At 40.7% G+C, this 15,622-nt stretch overlaps 1 protein-coding gene across 1 annotated transcript in view; it reads right to left on the minus strand.

Annotated features, from left to right (window-relative positions):
* Positions 1-1,374: 1,374 nt before the first annotated feature.
* PHKA1 (phosphorylase kinase regulatory subunit alpha 1) overlaps positions 1,375-15,622 on the minus strand; it is a 369,719-nt gene continuing 355,471 nt past the window's right edge. Inside the window, 4 exon segments of the mRNA XM_054718786.1 lie at positions 1,375-1,892; positions 3,308-3,508; positions 6,014-6,067; positions 8,410-8,580. Of these exon segments, the coding sequence (XP_054574761.1) occupies positions 1,719-1,892; positions 3,308-3,508; positions 6,014-6,067; positions 8,410-8,580 (600 nt within the window). The 3' untranslated portion in view covers positions 1,375-1,718.

Below are 15,622 nucleotides of genomic sequence, written 5' to 3' on the forward strand. Positions count from 1 at the left end.
GGGCCACGAAGTTTCAATCGCACTGTACGTGCGCACCCGCACGTGGTATTTTGTGGAAAAGCCACACTCAAGGGGCCAAAGATCCGCATGTGGCTCGCGAGCTGCGATTTGCCGACCACTGCTCTGGGTTATTCTGCATTTTCTACTACAAATACATATCTGAGTCCTAGCAATCTTTTTTTTTTTTTTTACATTTTTTTATTGAGGTATTATATGTGTACATATCTTACCATTACCCCCCCACCCCACACCCATACATGCCCTCACCCCCCAGAGTTTTGCGACCATTGTATATGCTTATATGCATGCATACAAGTCCTTCGTTTGATTTCATATCTCCCCCACCTCTCGCTAACTTTCCCCCTGTAATTTGAAAGTCTGTTTGATGCTTTACTGTCTCTGTATCTATCTTTTTGTTCATCACTTTATAATGTTCTTTACTATCCATAAATGAGTGAGATCATGTGGTATTTTTCTTTCATTGACTGGCTTATTTCACTTAGCATAATGTTCTCCAATTCCATCCAGGTTGCTGCAAATGATGAGAATTCTTTCTTTTTTATGGCAGCATAGTATTCCATTGTGTAGATGTACCACAGTTTTCCGATCCAGTCATCTGCTGATGGGCACCTAGGCTGTTTCCAAATCTTAGCTATTGTAAATTGTGCTGCTATGAACATAGTGGTGCATATATCCTTTCTGATTGGTGTTTCTAGTTTCTTCGGATATATTCCCAGGAGTGGGATTACTGGGTCAAATGGGAGTTCCATTTTCAGTTTTTTGAGGAAACTTCATACTGTTCTCCACAGTGGCTGCACCAGTCTGCATTCCCACCAGCAGTGCACGAGGGTTCCTTTTTCTCCGCATCCTCGCCAACACTTGTCGTTTGTTGATTTGTTGATGATAGCCATTCTGACAGGTGTGAGATGATACCTCATTGTTGTTTTGATTTGCATCTCTCGGATAATAAGTGACTTTGAACATGTTTTCATGTGTCTCTTGGCCTTCCTTCTGTCTTGTTAAGATTGCTAGGAATATTTTCAAAAGTCCTAGCAATCTTAACAAAAGTGACTTCAAGCGTTCATGCACAAATCCTGAACTATACACGCAAAACTTTGTTTTTGACATTTCACCAAAGGGAGACTAGAAATCATGTGTGCGGATACAGAAAAGGCAAAAGCAGAAACAATAATTCTACACAGGAGGGAGCATATCACTCAGTGTGAAGCAACATGAGAGTAAAGAAGGAAACTATAATCTGCTACCCTCTTTTTCTAAGAAAAGGCATTTAGAATAAATATTTGCAATTCATAGCAGCATAAAATGCAACAATTTAAGCTTTACTCACTTGAAATAATGTCTCAAAGTACCCACTACTCATTCACACAAGGAAACCACACATACGAAAACCAAACTTGAAGAATACATTATTATTAATACCTGCTCCCTAAACAGCCGTTAGAACACTAAGTGTGTAACATGTCTAGAGAATAAAAACACATGCATACTTTTGTGACCCATGAAAGAATTAAGGACCACAATGAAGAGCTTGGGTGAGCAAGGGTTCACTTCTTCTAAAGCAGTTAGTTTGTCAGAAAAGTTTACTCTTCTTGTGGTAGGGTGGGAGTGATCAGGCCATCACAGTTCAGTTCCATGCACAATCAGCAGAGGCAGGAACCAGCTGGCAAAAGGCTCCTAGTAGCCAGGGCCCAAAGGCCTCATTGCATGGCACATATGCTGTGGGGCAGGAACTCCTGCACGTAGGTGGCGGCTGCCTTGGAGAGGTAGGTCATGGTGCCAAACCTGCCACTGGGTGCACTGTCGTACAGAAGAGTGCAGATGCCAGATGCAGGATCCTTTGCCAACATGATATCATCTGCGCCGAGGGTTTTCTGTTTGGTTTTTAAGGGTAGGAGAACACAGGGGAAAGGAAAAATTACTAATCCTACTAATTAAAGTCTGATTAGGGTAACTCAGAGCCTCCTCCCCATCATCAACTAGTTGGATCTTAGGCTGTTTAGCCAGGAAAGGGTCAGGGTGATACACAAAGCAGGGAATATATTCTGTACATGCATTTTTTTCACTAGATCAAAAAATCATATGTATTACATTTAAAGTATTAATTATTTAGAATATTTGAAAGTTAAATAAAAGTGTTAATTAAATGAGTTATTCTTATTAAAATTCAAATGTTAATACTTACAAATCACCCTAGAGCAGTGGTCGGCAAACTCATTAGTCAACAGAACCAAATATCAACAGTACAACGATTGAAGTTTCTTTTGAGAGCCAAATTTTTTAAACTTAAACTTCTTCTAATGCCACTTCTTCAAAATAGACTCACCCAGGCCGTGGTATTTTGTGGAAGAGCCACACTCAAGGGGCCAAAGAGCCACATGTTGCTCGCGAGCCGCAGTTTGCCGACCACAGCCTTAGAGGGACTTTAGTTTGAGTCTTTCTAATACTACTGATTTCAGCTGTGTATTATGTTATCTTGCATTTGATCATTATTTCTTTCTACATTTACTTAATTCAGGTATACTATAAGCTTTCTAAGCTAGAGTCTATGTCTAAAAGGCATTGCATTTCTGATTCACAAACTGACTGCAACCCAGAATATTTAAAATCAAGATTATCCTAGAAAATCCCAGATACTTTTACTTTTTTTTTGCACCCCCCCCCCCCCCCCCGCACAGTGCTTAAGAGAATAAAACACCTGTCAATGTCTTAGAGATTTTCCTATGGACAACAGTGCATGTCCATCACCTTATGTGTTCCTACACTAAATCTAGGAAACATTTGGAAGCCTTTCAAGAAATAGTTTACATTTTTAAAATATGGTTAATTTCCTGGAAGAAAATTTATTAAGAAAAAATGTAGAATTAAAAGGTTCACTTTAATATTTTCCTATAGGTAAGCATCAGAAGCAAAACCAAACCAAAACTAAAATACAATATTCTCTTATCCTTAATACTTCAGAGAGGGTATGACACCCAATAGTCTTTCATTAAGTTCTTATCACAACAAAAAGTAGTATAATAAAAAGTTTGAAATACAATGAAAAGCATAAAAGCCTCCTGAGTTCCAGGCAACTTTACAATCTAACAGGCATATAACACATGGTGAAAGGCAGGTCATCTCGCAGCCTACTTCCTTTGCAATCAGTTCAGAGCCATCACAAAAGGGACCCAGAAAAGAGCGATTAAGTATAGGGCACATGAAAGTGACCTTGGCTTCAGGAAAAGTTCTCAATGCAGTCAGATTAGTGCCAGATATTCCCTTTTGAGAAAACAATAGGTTTGCCTACCTGTTCTTGAAGGAACAAGTCGTTGGCAATATGCACTATTTTTTCCACAGCAATAATGCTTCCGATACTATGAATTTCAATATCTACCATCATGGTGAGAACAAGAATGGCTTCAACCAGAAGCTGGCGGTATTCTGGCTGAGGCACACGATTTAGGACAGACTCCACATGAACAGAGAATTTAATCTCCCCTGGAGTCATCTGCAATAGAGAAAAAGAAAATCACTTCTGAAGGACCAAACATCAGGAGACATCAGTCATGTATTCTGAAAGGCAGTAAAAACACTGTAGCCAAGAGCACTGCTTCAGTATCTTTAAAGTAAGTAAGTAAATTGGTTTAATCTTTTTGGAAGGCAGTCTGGCATTGCCTAATGAGTCATGAAAGTATTGATGCCCTCTAACCCCAATCCTATTTCTGGGAGTTCATCCTAACAAAATAACTTAAAAGGGAACAAACAAACAAACTCTATGTACAAGAGTGTTTATAGCAGCATTAGTCACAAGCGTAAAACCAGGAGTAAGCTAAACATGGGAATGATTGTGTAAAATAATGGCATATCATGGTATAGCAACTTCATGGGTTTTTATAGTCATTTAAAAGTAAATATAATGACTGTGGATAAATGAAAAAACTAAATAGAACTTAAAATCATATATATATATATATATATATATATATATATATATATGATGACTGGAGGTATGTCAATCATGAATATACTATCAGGTTAAAATGGGCATGAAGAAATATAAAGTTTATTTTAGCATGAAGGGGATTGAGGAATAATTTTTGGCAAAATTATATTGAATATACAGTTTAAGGTGGCAATGTAGATTTGGAATCTAAAAACCTTGGTTCAGGTCCTCTCTTTGTCAGTTACTAGTTCTACTATAATCTCTTCTTTAGCTATCTCACATAGTTGTGTTGATGATAAAATTAAAGAATGTGTGAAGATACTTTGAAAACTCTTAAAGTTACCATTCAGTTATGTATTATTACTAGAGGCCCAGTGCATGAAATTCATGCACGGGGGGGGGGGGGGTCCCCTCAGTCCAGCCTGCACCCTCTCCAATCCAACAGTCAGACATCCCTCTCACAATCCTGAACCACTGGCTCCTAATCGCTCACCTGCCTGCCTGCCTGATTGCACCTAACTGCTCCCCCTGCCAGCCTGGTCACCCCTAACTTCCCCCCCTACAGGCATAGTTACCACTCATGGCCCCCCCTGCCAGCCTAATTGCCCCCAACTGCTACCCCCCACCAGCCTGGTCGCCCCTCATGGCCCCCCCCCACCAGCCTGGTCACCCCACGCAGCCTGCTGTTCAGTCATTTGGTCATTCCTCACTAACCCCCCTGCTGGCCTGGTAGTAGGCAGCCATCTTGTGAGGGTGTGAGGTTCAATTTGCATATTACTTCTTTATTATATAGGATTATTAACTAGAGGCCCCATGCATGAAATTCGTGCACCAGAGCGGGGGTCCCTCAGCCTAGCCTGCACCCTTTTGCAGTCTGGGGCCCCTCAGGGGATATCCGCCTGCTGGCTTAGACATCCCTCTCAGTGTCCAGGGCTCTCGCAGTCTGGGGCCCCTCGCTCCTTACTGCCCACCTGCAGCGGAAGTAGGAGAGGTTCCCACCACCACCGCTGTTCTCATCAGCCATGAGCCCGGCTTCTGGAATTGGACTCCTGGCTTCCTCATCAGCCATGCCCCTGTGGGAGTGCACTGACCACCAGGGGCACTCCTGCATTGAGTGTCTTCCCTCTGGTGGTCAGTGTGTGTCATAGCGACTGTTTGTTACACCAGTCGTTCCTCTGTTTGATTGATTTATATATTAAGGTTTTATTATATAGGATTCTATTAACATTTCAATCTTGCTTGAAGGCAGAGAAAAGACAAAGAGGACACAGTGTTCTTTATTAGAGGAAAGGCCTATAGGCAAGAGTGAAGCCTTGAAGCATAGCATCAACTTTCTGTACCTGCCTCTCCAGACATTATCTGTAACAATTCTAGTGTTTTTGAGAATTTTCTACTGTCCAATTTACTATTTCTAGCTTGCTAATTCTAACCTGTTTGTTGATTTTGAATACAAACTATTTCTTTAAATTTTCCATATGTTTGGACGAAAAGTAAAATGTGAAAGCACCTGATAAATTATGTCTGTGTTTCATGGCAATGTTTTCCAATCACAGTTATATATCAGAGTCGTTCTAAGGATTTTTAAAAAGTGCAGATGCTCAAAAACAAAAAAAAAGTACAGATGCTCAAGCCCCATCCCTGGAAACTATAATCCACTAAATTGGAGATGAGAGCTCAGGTTGTTGTGACATATAGTTGGAGCTAAGGACGCTGGTTTATGATCTAATAGTCTACAAGCATCCTACCACAGAATGGTGGGAATAAGAAAAATGGGGACATGAGAAGTCATTCATTCTTAGGTTTTTATCTTGTCTGCCCTCCAACTCTGGCAACACTCACATAGATAAGCCCAATTTAATCATTAAAAGAAGCTGCCCTTATATAACTAATATAATACCTAATTATTCATTAATATTCTTGTTCTATTTGTTAAAAACATTCTCCCATTTCTTCAAATTTCATGTTCAGTTGATTTATAAAAGCACAGTTCTGTTATTCTGAAAAATGATCACTGAAATACTTTAGTCAGACAAGCTAGCAATCACATAAATGTGAATGACAGAATCTTACCTCTCTAGTGGTTGAAGAAGGTAGAACAAAACCTTCCACTGAAAGTCCATGACACTGTGAAACAGCAAAAACATGTTGTCAATAAGGATACGCTGACAACTGGGAGGCTATAAGGAGATACTTAATATTTCTAAGTGTGATTCACAGGGGAGATGCTAAGTAATCACAGGCCAGTGAAAGGCCCTGCAGCTTGACAAGGGGTTGTGATTACTATGTGGCAAGAAGCAGGGTTGAACTATAAGAGACCTAAGGTTCATACTCTACTTAGGGGAGTGGAAGGGGTAGGGAAGGTCTACCTTTGGCAACCAACTGGCCCCAAAGATTCAGAGAATACATGGGAGGATAGGCTTTCAGAAAGATTTTTAGGTTGAAGAAAAAACTCAAGATATACATTTATATAGGCTTTCAGAAAGATTTTTAGGTTGAAGAAAAAACTCAAGATATACATTTATTGGACATACATAGTTACTACATTTTCAGTTAAACAGTTAAACATCCCCATTAACACTCTCTACGTCTATAGTACTTGTGATTTTTTTTTTTAAATCCTCACCTGAGAATATTTTTCCATTGATTTTTAGAGAGAGTGGAAGGGAGGGGAAGAGACAAAGAGAGAGAAACATTGATGTGAGAGAGACACATCGACTGGTTGCCTCCTGCATGTGCCCTGACCAGGGCCAGGGATTGAGCTTACAACCTAGGTACGTGCCCTTGACCGGAATCAAACCCAGGATCCTTCAGTCCACAGGCTCTAGTACTTGTCATTTTTTAACATTATATATAATTACTTATTTGCTATGTTTGTTATTTATTTATTATTTATCTCTCCTTAGTAGAACGTAAATTCCCTAAGATCAGAGACTGTTGTCTGTTTTGCTCTTTGTTGTATCACTGCCAGCACCTAGGGCACTGCCTAGTGCACAGCAGGTGCTTAGGATATACTATAGGAATGAATGATATTTTATTTTCCTCCTAACCATCAACTCAATTACTAAAAGCCAATAAGAACTAATGACTTGCCATTTTAGATTTTAAATCAAAACATTATATATTACACCACAGATAAAGATTTCAATCCAATAGGTTTAGCGACTCTACCAGACACTTCTATTCTATGTTCCATAAATCAAATTGAACAGTCTTTGTACAGAGAATTACTAGCCTTCAGGGACATGTGCACTGTGATTATGTTACATTCATAATATGAAAAGAATGGAATGAAAAAAAAACACAGGGCATTTGTTTTTCCTCTTAGATCAGGATTTCAAGTCCAGGTGTTGATTCCACCACAAAATACCCAATCTCCCTTGTCAGATTTCAAATTTTCTTCTCTTGTATTCTCACAGCCTCATGGTTCTACACTTTTATCATAACGTATTTTGGCCTTGTATTATAGCTGCTAATTAATATAACTATGGATTAAACTCCGTAGTGACAAGAACAGATATCTTCTATGGTATTTGGGGTAGAACAGTACCTAATACATGTCTGTGAAACTGAATTTTTATAAGCCAGGGACAACTGAAGAGATAAAGTACATATCTGTCACCACTGTGCTCGAGAAGTTAGATGGACAAAAAGCAAGTTTTAGGTACTATTTGAAAGGAAGATTGCAGGGCTGAGAGTCTAAGGACTCAACTTCCACCTTACCAAACGATCACATGATTCTGTCCCTGGAAGAATATTAATGTGCTAAAGTGAGAAATACAACTAAATGTTCTGAAGTCCTGGAGGAAGTATTCTTAAGGTTCTTGCCAAGGGCAATGAAGCAAAAAGTGGCACCTAAGAGACTATGAATGAGGCCTATGAATGAGTACAATGGTCTTCCTGGCCCTCTAAACCTGTCACAAACATAATGGTACATCCCCTTAAATGTCTTTGGCAAACTAAGCCTTTAAAAGAAAAACAAAATTGGTCATGCCAACAAAGTCTTTGGACTATTAACATCATTATGACTTTGCATTTATTTAGTAGTATTCATCCAAGAAAAAATACAGGTAAGAGTTTTTTATACAAACTCCTCAGATGCTGCAGTTATTTTACTATAGTGACATTTAGTTATTAACAGCACACTGTTACAAATTCATCTGAGTAGCAGCCAATGTATCACAATGTCTTACAATGTCCAATTGTGGACAAAAGCAGAGAAGTGATGATTTTTTAAATCTAATTTATAAACAACACCATAGCAATAACAGTAGAAAGAGACTAAATTATCAATACTGTCAAATTAACAAATCAACTCTTTCATTTTTAGATTTTCTTCTAGGTTTCATCATGTAGCATTTCACATCTATATAAATGCTGTGATGTCACAGTCATGCCATATCTCAGCCAGGGAGAATGAGGAACTCAAGGGGGAAAATAAAGAGACACCTGCAAAGTGTTATGCTCACCTTCTGTAAAACTTTCCATACTTTTTGATAAAATCCAATTGGGACTCTGTTCAGTGCTCCATCCAGCCGTCTTCGACGTTGCCATTGACCTTGACGATTATCTTTAAATGTCTGTTGATCATATGCACTAGGAAAGGAGCCACTACTTGGAGTCACAGAGGTTCCAGGTGACTTGTGAGTAAAGAAAAGGAAAGAATATAAATCAAAAGTTATCTCTGTTCCTCTGATAAAGTATTATAACACAGTGAACAATAAATACTCTGCAGAATTATAAATCAACTAGAGGCCAGGTGCATGAAAATTCATGTACTGGAGGGGGGGTCCCTCAGCCCGGCCTGCCCCCTCTCACAGTCCAGAAGCCCTCAGGGGCGGGAGGCAATCCAGTGATCAGGGGAAGGCAATGCCCCATCACACCTCTGCTGCTGCCACTGCTGGCAGTGAAAGCCTCAGTCATCCCTGGTTACCTGAGCCTCGGGCAGCCCTTGGTGGCTGGACAGCTGCCATATGAGGCTTGCCTGTGCCTCAGGCCGGCCCTGGGTGGCTAGGCAGCCACCATCCGAGGCTTGCCTGTGCCTTAGGTGTCAGCTGGGCAGCTGCCATCTGAGGCTTGCCTGTGCCTCGGGCCAGCCCTGAGTGGCTGGGGGGATGAGGGGACTGGGGGACTCTGGAGGCTGGCACACAGAGGGGCCGGGCCTGCCTGGGGGCAGGCCTGGCCTTGCTGTGTGCCTGCCACCCCAGCGGGGCTGAGGGGACTGGGCGCCGCCATCTTATGGCTGTGGGCGCTGCCATATTTGAGGGCATGGCAGTCAATTAGCATATTATCTCCTTATTGGCTGTGGGTGCTGCCACCTTTGATGGTGTGGCAGTTGATTAGCATATCCACTTCTTATTGGCTGTGGGTGCTGCCATCTTTGAGGGAGGGGCAGTCAATTAGCATATTCCCTCCTTATTGGATGTGGGCGCTGCCATCTTTGCAATGGCGTGAGGGTCAATTAGCATATTCCCTCTTTATTATATAGGATATTAAATGTAATGCCTAAGATAAAGGGGTTACAATGAAGCTAGTAGACTTATGAGTAGATAACAGCAGTGTAACTGGTATAACCCTTTTAGAAAATAATTTACTTATATATAACAAGAGCTATACAAATACTAATACATGAAAAGGATTTTAGCTATCTCTTTCTCTGGTTATTTGTTAAACTTCTGACTGGTCTACAGCTTAGTTTGCTACAATCATAAACTGTAACACAGCCTCAATCAATTTAAAAGAATTGAAACCAGAGGAAGTATGTTCTCTGACTACAATGACATCAAATTAGAAACCAATAACAGAAAGAAATTTGGGAATGAAATTTATAAATATGTGGAAATTTGAAGACACACCTCTATATAACTAGTGGGTTAAGAAATAAATCATAAGGACTATTAGAAAACACTCTAAGATGAATGAAAATGAAAATACAACATACCAAAACCTACTGGATGCAGCTAAACAGTGCTCAAAGAGAAACTTATGAGTGCTTGTATTTTTTTTAAAAAAGCTCTCAAATTAAGAACCAAACCTTCCACCTTAAGACAAGAAAAAACGAAGAGCAAACTAAACAGAAAGCAAGGAGAAGAAAGAAAATAATAAACTAGCATAAATAAGTAAAATAAGGAAGAGAAAAATAGAAAAAATCAGTGAAACCAAAATGTTTCTTTGAAAATAAATATCAACAAAATTGACAAATCTTTTGCTAGACAGACCAAAAAAATTTTAAAGAGGAATTCAATGTATTAAAATCAGGATAGAGAGAGGGGACATCAATTCCAAGCTTAAAAAAATAAAAATGATTATAAGGATATAGCATCAGCAGCCATTTGTCAGCAAATTACATAACTTAGATGAAATGGACAAGTTTATAGAAAGATACAAATTACTCAAACTGACTCAAGAAGAAACAGAAATCTGAATAGATCTATAACAAAGAGATAAAATAAGTAATTACAAAACTTCCCACACAGGAAAAGCCCAGGCACATATGGCTTCACTGGTTAATTCTACCACCAGCTTTTCACAGACTTCTCCAAAAGAAGAAGAAAAGGGAACTTCCTAACTTATTCTATGAGGCCCATATTACCTTTATACCAAAATCAGACACAAACATTACAAGAAAACTACAGATTAATATCCCTTATGATCACACATATAAAAATCCTCAACAAAACACTAGCAAACCAAATTCAGCAACTTATAATAGAATTATGCATCATTGATGAAGTAGAATTTATTCCAGGAATTCAAGGTAGTTTTAACATCCAGACATCAATCAATGTAATACATTATATCAGTAGAATAAGAGTAAAGGATAAAAACCACATCATCCTAATAGATTAAGAAAAACATTTAATAAAATCTAACACCCTTTTATGATAAAAATACTCAACAAACTAGAAACAGAGGGGGACCTCTTCAATCTCATAAATGGCATCCACAGCTGACATAGTGAATGGTTGGAGATGGACTGTTTTCCCTCCTAAGATCAAAACAAGACAAAGATGTTCACTCTTGCAACTTTTATTCATTATTGCACTGGAGGTTCTAGCCAGGGCTATTAAGCAATACAAAGAAATAAAAGTCATTCAGAGTATAAAGGAAGAAGTAAAACTACTCTATTTACAGAAGAAATGATCTTATATATAAGAAATTCACTAAAAAACAATTAGAACTAATAAATAAGTTCAGAAGAGTTACATGATAGAAGATCACTCCACAAAGAGGGGGAAGGGGGAACTCCTGCAATAATGTCAACATAAAAATTTTTTAATTAAAAATAAGTTAAATAATAAAATATTAAAATTGATCATATTTCTAAACAGTAACAATCATCAATCTGAAAATGAAACAAAAACAATTCTATTTAAAATAGCATCAAAAAGAAGACAATATTTAGGAGTAAATTTAACAAAACATGTGTAGAACATGTACTCTGAAAACAAAACGTGTTGAAATTAAAGACCTAAATAAATGGGGAAAAAAATCCTATGTCCATGGATCAGTTAACACTGTTAAGACAGCAATACTCTCAAAATTTATCTACAGATTGAACACAATTTTTATCAAAATCCCAACTAGGTTATTTGCAGAAACTAATAAGCTTAGGGCGTTGGGGGGGGGCATCAGTAATAGTATCAACAATAAAAGTAAAGTTTAAAACAAACAAATGAAAAATTTAAGGTATCCATGATAGTTAATACAATCTTAAAAAAAGAAGACCAAAGTTGGAGGATTTATAACTTCTAATTTAAAAACTTACTATCCTATCTAATAATAGACAAATATGCAAATTGACCATACCTCCGACACACCCACAGGCCACACCCACAAGCCACACCCACCATCCAATCAGAGCGAGTATGCAAATTAACCCAAACCAAGATGGCTACAGCCACAGAGAGCAAGGTTTCCTAGGTAACAGAGGAAGCCAAGCTTTCAGCCTGCCCTTGCCAGGCCTAAGCCTCCACTCAAGCTACAAAGTTTCAATTATAGAAGGTAAACAAATTCAAACAAATGGCGGCAGAATGGAACTTGAGAGAGCAGGCCAGGGTTGCTGCCAGCAACAGGGGAAGCAAAGCTTTCCACACACCCTGGCTGGGCCCACCCGCTTAAGGCTACAAAGTTTCAATTATAACCCCAACAGAAATGGCTGCCGGCCTCGGAGGGAGCCCCAGGCTTGGCTCTGCTCCAGGCTACAAAGTTTCAATTGTAGAAGGAAAATAAATTCCAGATACCAGGGCCTCTGCTTGGGTTTCCAGGGGGTGTGGCCGGCCTGCAAACCACCACAGGCCCCTCGCTCAGGCCGCCCCACGCCCCAAGGGTACCCCACCCTGATCAGGGACACCCTTCAGGGCAAACCAGCTGGCCCTCACCCCTGTACCAGGCCTCTATCCTATCTAATAAAAGAGTAATATGCAGATTGATCATCACTACAACACACAATATAGCTGCCCCCATGTGGTCAAAGATCCTGCTCCTATGTGGACACAAGATGGCCACCACAGATGACCAGCAGGAGAGGGCAGTTGGGAGGCACCCGGCCTGCAAGGGAGGGCAGTTGAGAAGGATCAGGCCTGCAAGGGAGGGCAGTTGAGAGGGACCAGGCCTGCAAGGGAGGGCAGTTGAGAAGGATCAGGCCTGCAAGGGAGGGCAGTTGAGAGGGACCAGGCCTGCAAGGGAGGGCAGTTGAGAGGGACCAGGCCTGCAAGGGAGGGCATTTGGAGGTGATCAACCCTGAAGGAGAGGGCAGTTAGGAGTGACCAGGCCAGCAGAGGAGGGAAGTTGGGGGCAAACAGGCTGGCAGCGGAGTGGTTAGGGGGTGATCAGGCTGGCAGGCAGAAGCGGTTAGGGGCAATCAGGAAGGCAGGCAGGCAAGCAGTTGGGAGACAGCAGTCCTGGATTGTGAGAGGGATGTCCGACTGGGATCGGGCCTAAACGGGCAGTCGGACATCCCTCGAGGGGTCCCAGATTGGAGAGGGTACAGGCTGGGCTGAGGGACAACCCCCCTCCATGCACGATTTTTGTGCACCGGGCCTCTAGTAAAGCTATAATAATCAAGATATTATAATGCAGGCATGGGCTAGGCATGTAGATCAATGAAATAGAACTGTAAATTCAGAAATAAACCATTATATTTTTGTCAATTATTTTTTAACAAGGGTGCCAAGAAAATTAAATGGGGACAAAGATAGCTTTTTTCAAGAAATGGTGCTGGACAATGGAATCCTACGCTGCTATATAAAGGAAGGAAATCCTACCATTTGCAACAGCATGGATGGACCTGGAGAGCATTATGCTAAGCAAAATAAGTCAGTCAGAGAAAGATAAATATCACATGATTTCACTCATTTGTGGAATATAATGAGCAACATAAACTGATGAACAAAACCAGATCCAGAGACAGAAAAGCATCAATCAGACCTCAGAGGGAAGGTAGGGGAGGGTGGGGGAGAGATCAACCAAAGGACTTGTATGCATGCATATAAGCCTAACCAATGGACACAGACACAAGGGGGTAAGAGCATGAGAGGGGGTGGGGTAGTAGGAGGGCAATGGGGGATAAGGACACATATGTAATACCTTACTCAATAAAGAAAAAAAAAGAAATGGTGCTGGAAAAACTGAATATTCACATGCAAAAGAATTAAGTTGAACCCCCTACCTCACATCATACAAAATAATTTATGTCTAAATGGGTTATTGTGCAGAAAAGAGTTACCATAGCAAGCCGGAAGTGCTATTCTTGGAAAGTCCTGCTTACAAGATTGACCCCTGGCTGGAGTTTGGAAACCTGGATTTGGGGAGGGTTCCCATCACTTCCAGAACTGATAACAGTGGCTTACTGTACCTAAACTGTGCAAACACTATGGTTTCTGCTGAACACTTGCTTTTCCTCTGGGAGTCTGGAATTTTAGTATGTGCCAGACAGAAGCTGTTTATGTGAGCAGCCCCCAGTAAAAATCCTGGGTTCTGAGTCTTTAATGAGCTTCCCTGGTTGGCAATATTGTGCACATGTTCTCACAACTCATTTGCTGGGGGAATTACGCACATCCTGTGTGACTCTACTGGGAGAGTACTCTGGAAACTGGTGTCTTTTTCCCTTGGATTTTGTCCAATTCACCTTTTCCCTTTGCTGATTTTGCTTTGTATACTTTCACTGTAATAAATCTTAGTTGTGACTATGACCATATGCTAGTCCTGTAAGTCCTCTTAGTGAATCATAAAACCTGGGGATGGTCTTGGAGGTCCCCAACACAATTATAGACATAATTTTAAGATCTAAAACTATAAAACTCTTAAAACAAAAAGTAGGAATAAATCTTTGTGACCTTGGGTTTGGCAAAACTTTCTTAGACCTTGTCTAATAAAGAGGGAATATGCAAATTGACCATCATGTGTAACAAAATGGCTGCTCCCACAGTGAAGGCAGGGATTCCGTGATACAAGATGGCTGTGCCCACAGCAGAGGCTGAGTTCCCGTAATGAGCCTTAACAAGCAATCAGTAGGGACCTAAGGCTGCGCCCCCCACATGGTGGGGCTTGACAGGGGACCTCAAGCCACACCCTTACCCCAGCGCCAGGATGGGGGACCTCAGGCCGTGCCCCCACCTGCAGGATTTGATGGGGGACCCCAGGCCGCACCCCACGCCCATGGAGCTTTACAGGGGACCTCAAGGTGTGCCCCCCTCCCTGGCACTGGGCCAGAGGACCTGAGGCTGCACCCCCCCACCTGGTGGGGCTTGACAGCGGACCTCAGGCCGTGCCCCCCCATTTCAGCACCAGGCCAGGCGACCTGAGGCTGTGCCCCCCACCTGGCGGGGCTTGATGGGGATGGGGCCGGCCGTGTCTGGATCTAGCCCAGTGGGGGTGGGGCCGGCTGGGTCTGGGTCTCGTGCGATTTCGAGGCACACATGAGTGGATGGGGACTTGACTCTGGGTTCTGTGGCGTGCCCCAGACTCTGACAGGAGGGAGATTTTCATATACATTTTCCTAATTTTCTTTCATCTCTGACACTTCTATTATAGAGAAAGGGCAAATAGCAATATTAAAATATTTCCTCTAATTAATTCCCTTTTAATGTGCACAAATTTCATGCACTGGGTCACTAGTATAACACTAAAAGAAAAAGTAGGTAAATTGGACTTCATCAAAATTAAAAACTTCTGTTATTCAAATGACACTATCAAGAAAGTAACTTAGTGGTTGATATTCTCTAGAGGGGGAAAAAGAAATGAAAGGGAAAAGACAACCCATAGAAGAGAAGAAAATATTTTCCAATCACATATCTGATAAGGGATTTATATCCAGAATATATAAAGAACCTTTACAACTCAACAATAAAAAGTCAAATAGCCCAATTAAGAAATTAGAAAATAATCTGAATGGAAATTTCTCCAAACAAGGTAAATAGCCAATAGGAACATGAATAGATGATCAATATCATAAACAATTTGGGAAATGCAAATCAAAACCACAATGAGATACTACTTCACACCCACTAAATAAAAAGACAAAAAAATAGCAATGTTTGGTGAGGATATGAAGAAATTGGAACCCTCAAACATTGCTGGTAGAAATGTAAAATGGTACAGCTACTTTGCAAAACAGTTTGCCAATTCCTCAGAATGCTAAACAAAGTTACTTACCAAATAACCTAGCACTTCAGCTCCTAG

This window comes from Eptesicus fuscus, chromosome 1 (genome assembly GCF_027574615.1).
Source record: "Eptesicus fuscus isolate TK198812 chromosome 1, DD_ASM_mEF_20220401, whole genome shotgun sequence".
Taxonomy (NCBI): Eukaryota; Metazoa; Chordata; class Mammalia; order Chiroptera; family Vespertilionidae; genus Eptesicus; species Eptesicus fuscus.